Source organism: Myotis lucifugus, unplaced genomic scaffold (assembly GCF_000147115.1).
Source record: "Myotis lucifugus unplaced genomic scaffold, Myoluc2.0 scaffold_109, whole genome shotgun sequence".
NCBI classification, from domain to species: Eukaryota; Metazoa; Chordata; class Mammalia; order Chiroptera; family Vespertilionidae; genus Myotis; species Myotis lucifugus.
Genome location: NW_005871157.1, coordinates 1,709,522 through 1,718,899, shown reverse-complemented (window position 1 = coordinate 1,718,899; position 9,378 = coordinate 1,709,522). Strand labels below are relative to the sequence as shown.

At 56.8% G+C, this 9,378-nt stretch overlaps 1 protein-coding gene across 5 annotated transcripts in view; it reads right to left on the bottom strand.

The window, feature by feature from the left end:
* Positions 1–2,332: 2,332 nt before the first annotated feature.
* MAPKBP1 (mitogen-activated protein kinase binding protein 1) overlaps positions 2,333–9,378 on the bottom strand; it is a 55,081-nt gene continuing 48,035 nt past the window's right edge. For 3 of the 5 annotated variants that reach the window (XM_023757501.1, XM_023757499.1, XM_014459471.2), the window contains 13 exons: positions 9,201–9,264; positions 8,850–8,984; positions 8,524–8,660; positions 8,266–8,321; positions 6,752–6,979; positions 6,178–6,344; positions 5,796–5,941; positions 5,489–5,686; positions 5,238–5,322; positions 4,700–4,983; positions 3,827–4,429; positions 3,324–3,409; positions 2,333–2,734 (listed from right to left, as the gene is read on the bottom strand). In XM_023757501.1, the coding sequence (XP_023613269.1) occupies positions 2,507–2,734; positions 3,324–3,409; positions 3,827–4,429; positions 4,700–4,983; positions 5,238–5,322; positions 5,489–5,686; positions 5,796–5,941; positions 6,178–6,344; positions 6,752–6,979; positions 8,266–8,321; positions 8,524–8,660; positions 8,850–8,984; positions 9,201–9,264 (2,417 nt within the window). In that variant the 3' untranslated portion in view covers positions 2,333–2,506. Of the gene's footprint in view, positions 2,735–3,323; positions 3,410–3,671; positions 4,430–4,699; positions 4,984–5,237; positions 5,323–5,488; positions 5,687–5,795; positions 5,942–6,177; positions 6,345–6,751; positions 6,980–8,265; positions 8,322–8,523; positions 8,661–8,849; positions 8,985–9,200; positions 9,265–9,378 lie in introns of those variants that run through there. The other 2 variants (XM_023757502.1, XM_023757500.1) reach the window with 2 other exon arrangements.

Below are 9,378 nucleotides of genomic sequence, written 5' to 3'. Positions count from 1 at the left end.
CCTCCCTCCTGAAGACCCCGCCCTCCGCCCTCCGCCTGCAGGCCGGCCCTCCCCTACCCCGCCCCCCGCCTGCAGGCCCCGCCCTCCCTTCCTGAAGACTCCACCTCCCTGAGGCCCACGCCAGGGCTCTAGCTCCCCGCACTCCCACGACTTCGTAGGGTCCCCACAGATGAAGCCGCTGCCTGGATCGAGCTCCCCTTCTCCCCGCCCCAGCGCACCCCCGATTCCACTATCCATGCAGCGAGCAAGAAGCGCCTTCTGTTGCCTGCCCCACTTGCTGGCGTCGGAAAGTTAGCAAATGATTGTTTATTGACCAGTTCATACATCAATACAAACTGACGTTAAAAACAGCCCCTGCCCATAAGACCTGGGGAGGGGGAAAGCGCCAGGACCTGGACAAAGTATAAAAGTTATAAATAAGGGGCTTTCAAAACTGGGGCAGGGCAAATCTGAACAAGAACGGCAACTGCCGGTGGCCTCAGACATGCAGAAGGGGACGGGCGCCGGCCCGGCCACAGATTCCCCACCTTCCCGCCCCCCAAAAAGCTGGGCTAGGAGTAGGAAAGGGCGGCCACCTTCTCACCAACATTAGCTGGAGTATTGCTTCCTCCTTGTGAGGGACAGGCTGGCTAAGGATTACTAAGAACCCAGCCAGCCCACGGCCCAGCCTGAGCCCTATTCGGGATGGGCTGTGGCCGGTATGCCAGCGGGGGCTGGGGTACAGGTGGAAGTGTTTCTAACCTGACTAGCATAGCTGCAGCCCCACCAGGGGGTCCACCCTCATCTGTGAGAGTTCTTGGGCCCAGGGTTTCTCTGTAGATTGGCCATAGCGGTGGTGGTAGTAGAGAACAGTAGGGGTGAAATAGGCTTCATCTGTTCAGGTGCACTCAGGCTGACCCAAACAGAGCTGGGCCCCCTTCAGAATCCAATTCTTTCTCAGCCTCTGCCTATAGAGTCAGTAGGGCCCAAAGGCCTGTCCATAGGAGGGAGAATGGGCTTTTGTGGCCTGGAACTACATACAGTAAAGCTGCCCTGCCTTACCTGAGGCAGGGGAAGCAGTAGGGCCGAGACACATTCTTCACCCCAACATGTCAGTAACTGCTCCACTACTTGGTCCTACTCTCCCTGCCCACTGTGCCCTGTCTCCTTCCCCTCACCCTGAACTGCCCTTCCAATTCTCATCCATCCCCTCACCTCTACCACTTACCTGCCCCTCCTACCACCTTTCCAGTGTGTCTCTTGCTCCTGCTGCAGCCCCATGTGCCTCCCTCCTCTCAACCTCCAACATCCAGAGCACCGTGGGTGCCCACCACTACCTTTGAGGAGGCTCCCTCTACCCAAACCGAGTATCCTTTGGGCATCTCATATCATCTAGGCTGTGGACACCAAGAACCCAGAATTTGGGTTTAGTGTGTTCCACCCCTTTTCGTGCTTCTGATAGGCATTCCCCATGAGCCAGGGTGGTGAAGTCGGGTAGGACATGAGAGGAAACCAGGCACACATGAGTCAGTCAAGTACTCTAGCAATGAACATGCAACAGGTGTGTGTGTGTGTGTGTGTGTGTGTGTGTGTGTGTATGTGTGTATTTCATCTGTGGCCAAGGTCTTTAGAAGGTGGGCCAGGGAAACTCCAACACAGGCTTCTAAATGAGCATCACTCAGGATGCAGGGAGATGGCCTCTGGGCTCCAGCAGCCTGCTGGGGACCAGAGTTGGAGGATAGGGAAGGACAAGGGAACGAGGAAAGGAGCCAGAGCTTCATTTCTGCCTAGCAGAGGGCTTTACTGTCCTGCAGCAATGTCCCACCGCTGGCTCCACAAGTTCTGGCCAAGGCAGAAAGGGGGCACAGGGAAAAAGACAATGCTAGGGCCCTCTTGGAGGGGGAATAGGAGTGGAATGTGGGGGCTTAGGCCTTGATACATTCTTGATGGCTGGGAATGCCCTGAAGGGCCAGAGGGCTCTGCCTTTCTGAACTGCCAGGAATTGGAGAAAAATGGATAAACCCTGCTCTGGCAGCCAGGGGAGTGCAGCTGGTGTGGGAGGGGAAGTGGAGGTAGAGGAGAGGCTCTGCTATTGGCTGAAGGGTATTGAATACCACATTACCTCTCACCTCTACCTACAAAATACCCTGTGTGTGTGCTCCACCCCAGGGAGCTGATCCCTGCAGTAATTTCAAATGGCTTCTAAGAAGAGAGAGGGCCAGCCCTTCCTAGATGGGGCAGGCCACCCTCCTACTCCTCACAGCACCAAGATGACAAAGACCCAAGACCTAACCCCTGCGTGAGCTACCGGAGGAGTTGTGGAGGCAGGAGTTCCAAGGAAGTGAGGCAACAGTCAGGGAAATAAATTAATAAATACAGGGGCCCCATGAGGAGCAGCTGGGAAAGCTGCTTCCCCTCTGAGCATTGATCACTGCTATCCACTCCAAGCATCCCCACAGGTTTTAGTGAGTGGAGAGGGGCTAGTTTGCAATAGGGGGAGCATTCACTTGGGACAGGCTTCTGGAGTTCAGAGTCTGCGTTCCATGCGACGCTCCACAGCTCGAAGCAGCAGCTCTGAGTATTGCTCTAGCAGGGCCTGTGTTTGCTCAGCTCCCACAGCCCCAGGGCTTCCACTGGGGCTGGGCAGCACTGTCCCGGGCAGGGCCTCTAGTTCCTGCCGCACTGAAGAGAAGGTGCGTCTGAGGAGCTGCGTGATGCGACTTTGCTCCACCGAGGGTGTCTTGCAGCTAGCCACCTGCAACAGGACCCCAGAAGTGGGTTGGGGAACAGTGGAGGGATCTGTCAATGGATGTATGAAAAGGAGGGGCTCCACCTGGGTAGCCCACCCCCAAGCAAGGGACTACCTGCCCAGCTGTGTGACTGGGAATCCCACACTCCAAGATCAGCAGGTATGACCAAAGGCTATGGGATGGAGGCAGACTGGAGTGACCCCAAAAGAGGAGCACACCACATTATGGCACCATCTAAATTCTGTAACTCCTCTTTTAAGGCGAACAGTCCAGGGCAGTCAAATAGTTTTTAAATATGAGAAGGGATATTATTAATAATTACATTGGGACACAAGGCATAAACTGGGATGGTCCGAAGCAAACTAAGACATGTGGGCTCTCTACCCCACCTTCTGATCTGAGGAAGTCACTAGCTCTTAGTCAGAAATAACCAGTAGGTGTTTGGTTCAAGTGGCCTGACCTGGCCTCTAACCCGCTCGCCTCCTCCGCCCAGGATGTTCTTAATTGCTCCACCCCCACCAGTGGAAGAGCCTTAGCATCAGATTCTGGACACTGAGCTAGCACTCCTGATGTGGGTGGGTGCCCAACACGTACCAAGTGGTAGAGCTGGACGGCCTGGCGCACACTGCCCTGGAGCTCTGCCACAAGCTGCTCACACTGCTCCAGGCTTACCACTGGTTCTGGAAGAGACAGATACAGCTCAGGCCCAGCAAACCTGCCCTTTCTGGCCTCCCCACCCATGGCTGCTCAGAGCAAGACAGGCTACCCCCAGCATCATACCCCCTCCACTTGCCCTCAGTCTCTTCCTCTTGCCTCTTCCTTCCCAACACCCTCCCGACACACAGAAAACAAGGTCCAAAGGAAAGGGCCAGTCCCAGAGGCCAGAAGGCACTGAGGTCAAGTGGGTCAGAGAGGTCATGAAGGTTGGCAGGAGTGTCTCACCATCAGGGGTGTGACTTATGGACCGAGACAGGAGCAGACAGGACGAAAAACGCCAGAGGCTGGACGCACAGAAATGGAATGGAGCCAGAGAGCGGCCAACAGAGACGGGGGAGAGAGGATGGGGCAGGAGATGAAAGCTGGGGAGCTGTGCACACCTGCGGCCTGGCTTAGGGCTGCCCCTGGCCTGGTGCACTCCATGGGGTTGGGAGTCTTCTCAGGGGGTGGGGGCTGCAAGATCTCGGGGTCTTGGAGGAGGCTGCCGACCGGCAGGTGCTGGGCACAGGGGCTGTTGGACCCAAGCTGAACCTGGCACTCTGTCCTAGGCCGGGGAGGGGAACCCTCCCCTAAACAGGCCTGTCTCTCAGATGGACTGTGAGCCTTTCCTAGGCCCACTGGGGAGCCAGGCTGTTCTGCCTCACTAGGGGTCCGGCCCTTGGTAACAGGTGAGAAGGTGGCCAGGGTAGGACGATCAGGAAGTGGCTTTGGAATGTCCAGGACCAGGTGAGCCCGGCTGGGCAGGGCCAGCTGCCTGAGTGGTGGGACCCGGATGGGGGCAGGAGCTTGAGGTTCAGCCGCCAGGCCCAGGTTCTCCCCGACAGAGATGCTGCGGGAAATCTTGGCCATGGAACTGGTGGTGGGGTTCTGGTAGGAGTGGGGCCGAGACAGAGACAGCCGGTCATCAGCCTGCGGCAGGGAACGTAGGCCCTCCTGGGCTTCCATCTCCCGTAGGAGTAATGGGCCTGGCAGAAGAGCCCCACCTACAGAGGAGACAGAAACATATGCAGGTCAGGTGGTAAGGAAGGTGTCTCAGATGCCAAGGCTCAAATACCTGCTGAGCCGTGCACACACCCACTAAAGCAGCGGTCACCAACCGGTGGTCCGCGAGGTCTGAAAGGTTGGCGACTGCTGCACTCAAGGACACCCAGTGGTAAGCAGAGTGGCACGGAGGGCGACATCGGGCCCTCCTTCCTCTAGCAGCTCATGCTCCACTCCCCACACCCTGGCACTGAGCCCACCAGGCCCCTCACCCTGTGGCGCCAGGCTCTGCATGGACGGGGCTTTCTGGAGTCCACCACAGGGGCTGGCTGTGGCCACGCTCTTGGAGATCCAGCTGCTGTCCGCATTGACACGGCGTCGTGGCAACAGCACAGGGGCTGCCTGCTGGGGACCAGGGTTTCTAGGGGAGGGCTCCACCTCTGGGGGTGCTCCTGGAGGATTAGCACCATTGCCTCTCAGCTGCTCACCAGAAGCCTGCGGCACCTGGACTGGCTTCAACGTCAGTGGCAGGCTTGAGGAAGATGGGGACGGTTCCCTGCAGGGAGGAAACATGGAAGAAGGACCGGAGGAGGAAGATGGGGAGACGCTCTCACAGCACTAGGGAGCGCGAGGAGAGGGCAGGCGGGCACAAAGCCAGCCAAGGCAGTTGTCCTAAAACTGGTGGGTAGGGGAAGCCTTAGAGAGAGGAGGGCTCCATGCTGCCCCAGGGGCAGGACTGGCCCTACTGGAAGCACTGGGAGGGCCGGAGAGCGAGCTCCTGTGGCAGAGTGAGAGCTGCTGTGGGAGTACCTGAGTGGGGGCGTCAGCACTTGCAAAAGGAATCGTGAAGAGATGCTCTGAGACTCTGTCCTCTCTGGTACCCGGACTGGGCCCCCTGCCAGGGTGACAGAAATCATGAACTGAAGCAAACCCTTGCCCCAGATTCTACCCCCTGGAGAAGGCAACCCCAGGGCATGGCCTGCCCTTGGACCTTCCCTCTCAGCCAGGCAGAGGGGAGCAGGGCTGACTGCAGAGGCCCTACACTGGCCCTGTGACCACACCTGGAGCAGCCCCATTGGCCAGAGTCTCAAAGTGCTGTTTTAGAAACTGCTCCTGGTCCGGGGTACGGGGGCTGCCTTCCTGCAGCTCATAGGGACCAGTGCCTCCCTCCTCTTCCTCCTCTTCCTCATCACCCTCAGCTGGCTCTTCAAGGTCTGAGGAAATGCCATCCACACTCAGGGGCTCCGTGCTTTCAGAGTCTAGAAGGGGAGGAGGGGAGAAAAGCACCACGCTGTACCCGTCTGCCACCAGAGCCTCCACGCCCACTGACCGGCCTGGTCTGGACCTCCCTCGAGGCTGCAGCCTCACCTTCATTGGGGTGCTCAGGGCTGGAAAGGCGGCTGCTGCTATAGTCCACAGAGCAGGCGCTGTCAGGGCTGTGCTTCTCTGAGCCCCTGTTGCCTGGGTACACTCGTCCCAGGGTCCCTCGAGCTGGGGCCTGCACCTGGAACTCACTGCCAGGAAGGCCAGCAGTGGGGGAGGCAGTGAGCAGGGGTAAGCAGCAGCCCCCCTAAACTTCTGCCTTCCTTCTCCCCCACCTGTGACAGGACTGAGGCTGAGGAAGTGGTGACATGGTAGGCAAGCCCCAAGGACCCTGGGGCCAGCCCTCTGCTCATTAAAGAACACTCAAAGGGAAGGGAAGACAGTGGGCTGCAGGTCCCCAGGGGTCTGGTGGTGGCAGAACCCTTGCCTGGTATCCAAGGTGGGGCTGTCACTTGGCTCCGGGTAGACAATACCATCTTCGATGGGTGTAGGCTCCAGATCTTGGGGAAAGACCCCTTCCTCTTGGGACAACAACCGGATAATGTGGGGGCAGGAACAGGGCTGGGAAGCGTGAGGCTGAGGGGACTTTTCATTCTGGAAACACACAAAGGGGTATGACTGGGGTTGCTGATATGACAGATGCTCTGGGAAGGAGGAGGGGTGGGCAAGGTTTTGGTGGGCGCCAACTCTGGGAAAAGCTGGGTACCCCAACTCAGGACAGACACCAGGAAGCCAGGCTGGGCTCCACCTCGTGTTCCTGAGCTTCTAGAACTATATTGGCACTCTGACTGCAGACCTCCAGCCACCACTTAGTATCATCAGCCTCCCAAGGAACCTTGCCCAAGTCCATCACACAGCCTGGCCAGCCCCACCCTGAATTTGCAGTTTGGGTTACCCATGCGCCACAGGGGCAAAGCGAGCATAACTGGACTAGTGCTCGACTCCAGCTGTTGGCTAAGGCTGCTTGGAGATCTCCAGGGAACTAGGAGAAACTGGCTCACCTGTAAGGTCTCAGGGGGCTGCTGACCATGCTTCCCAGAACCAGATGAGGTCATGGCCAGAGAGTCCCTGCTAGGACCCCTAGAGCTTGGAGCCAGCGTCTCCAGCTGCCGCAGGTCCAGCATGGAGCGAACACTCAGCTCCACGCCTGACTGAGCCCAGCGCCCCCTTCTTCTGGGCCCTTGGTTGGCTGCAGGAACTGGACCCAGGAACTCCACTGTCTCTTGTGCCTGGTGTGGGGCAAGAGTGTGAGAGGTGTAACGGTAACAATTTCAGCAAACATTCATGTATCACATACTGTGTGCCAGCCACTTTTCTTGTATTAGCTCATTCAAACCTCACAACCATCTAATGAATAGGTATTAGTAGGTACTAATATTCTCCCCATATTTACAGATGGGAAAACTGAAGCACACAGGCTTAAGTAACTTGCCCAATTCCCACAGACAGTAAGTGGCCTGCCTACAGGTTATAACTCAGGTATCTGTCTCCAGAGTTCATACTCTTAGCTTCACTCTATGTCAGGGGTCCTCAAACTTTTTAAACAGGGGGCCAGTTCACTGTCCCTCAGACCGTTGGAGGGCTGGACTATAGTTTAAAAAAAAACTATGAACAAATTCCTATGCACACTGCACATCTTATTTTGAAGTAAAAAAACAAAACGGGAACAAATACAATATTTGTATTTGCATGTGGCCCGCGGGCCGTAGTTTGAGGACCCCTGCTCTATGTCCTGTCTTAGAGGACCTTCTGGTCTCAGTCTTCACCTGGTATTGTGGACACCTCAAAGCTAGGGGTCTCTAGAAGTCCCCTACTCTGAAAACAGCCCCAACAAGGACCCCACGTCCACAGCACCAAGAACAAACCAACAGCCCAGCCCTGAGACACTTGGCCTGGTCACAGCGCACCAGGGACACCACACCCTCACCCCAGGGAACTGCTGCGGGACAATGAAAGGTGCTGGTGCTTGAAATCCCTACACGGACAAGTGAAGACTGAGCTGCCTTGGGGCTTGCTCTGAAAGCCTTTATCCCCCCCCCCCCCGCCCCCCGCGGCTACACCAACTACCTGGAAGTTTTGAACTTACCTCCTAACCTGGGATCTTTAGAGCTATAGTTTCTCCACATTTCTGCTCTTTGGATCTTTGATTTTCTTGAACTTTACTTTTAACCATTTGGCTCAGAAACCCCCTTTCTACTCCCCACCTCAACCTTTCTTTGTTCACATTTACCCCCAGGCCCCCAGGCAGCTGAACAAGTGCAGTGCTTCCCCAGCAGCGACTAATCCTTGCAGGCCCCTCACCTGGCCTACAGGAAGGCAATGCCTGAGCTTCATCATCCCCGACCTGGGACCAGCCTAGCTGCCCAAACTCCTCCCACAAGGTTCTTCCTTGGACACAAAGGGTGGAGCATGTGGGAAGACCCCACACCCAAAGGCCTTGCCAAGCCCAGAGCCCTGCTTTCACCTTCCTTCACCTCTGTAACCTTGGAAGGGCATGTTAACAATGGTGACTCACCCGACTCATTTCCCAGTGGGACAGGCTTCGGGGCAGGGCTGGGCTGGGCACCAAGGCTAGACAGAGACAGGCAGTCAGAGAATGTCTCCTGCCCACCCACCCCAGAGCCCTGGCCCACACCAGTCCATACCCTATGTGGCCACAATGATGCTCCAGTTTCCTCGGCTCACATTGCTCTTACCCCCCAGTCTCAGAAAGAGTATATCCAGCCACTATACCCTCTGGTGCCTGTCTAGCCCCATCCAGACTTCCACAGACCTGGTTCTTTCTTGGTGCCCTTGGCAAGGATGGGCAGAGCTGGAAGTTCTTCTTCTTCAGTGCACTCATCTTCTCCCTCCTTGTCACTATCTGATGAGAGAGCTGGTCCAGAAGAGAGCATCGACGGGGCCTCGTGCCTGAGTCCAAGACAAGGAAGGTCATGGGGAAAGAGAACAATGTCACAGGTCTTCATGTGAGAAACAGGTATTGGGGGATACAGAGTGGCTGAATGGCAGGTGCAGAGCAAAGAGGAGGAGCAGTAAGATGACAGCAAGCAACGTGGACGCCCACCCACTGCTGGCCCACATCCCATACTCTGTTCTCACCGACTGGGTCCAGCCGTCCTTTGGGGAGAGGATGGTCCTTGCTGCTTGACCCCTCGCTGCCGCTGGCGCAGCTCAGCGAGACGCTGCCTCATGCTGATGGTCATCTCAGAGCTCAGGCGCCACACAAATATGCAGCTGTGTAGAGCCACAGACTTGTGTGAGGGAGGGGGAGGGTAGAACTCTGGGGGCAGCAACACCATTGGTTCCCCTTCTCCATGGGCTGACAAGGAGACCAGAGCCACCCTGTAGTGCGGGTCAGGTCCAGCCAAGAAATACCCCTTTCAGCCCTACTTCCCAGAGACATCATGAGACGAAGAGGGGAGGGGAGGGTGTGCTGTGGCTTCTGCTCACCTGTCCCCCGACACAGAGATGAGATGTTTGCAGTCATTACTAAATTTCATGCCAGTGACAATCTCTGTGGAGAACAAAGAATATGGCCTATGAGCCCCTGAAGTCCCAGCCAAGCTCCTATTCCAACAGTGGAGGTCGGGGGTTGTTTGGAAGGGAGGGGCAGGCAGTTCTGATAGGT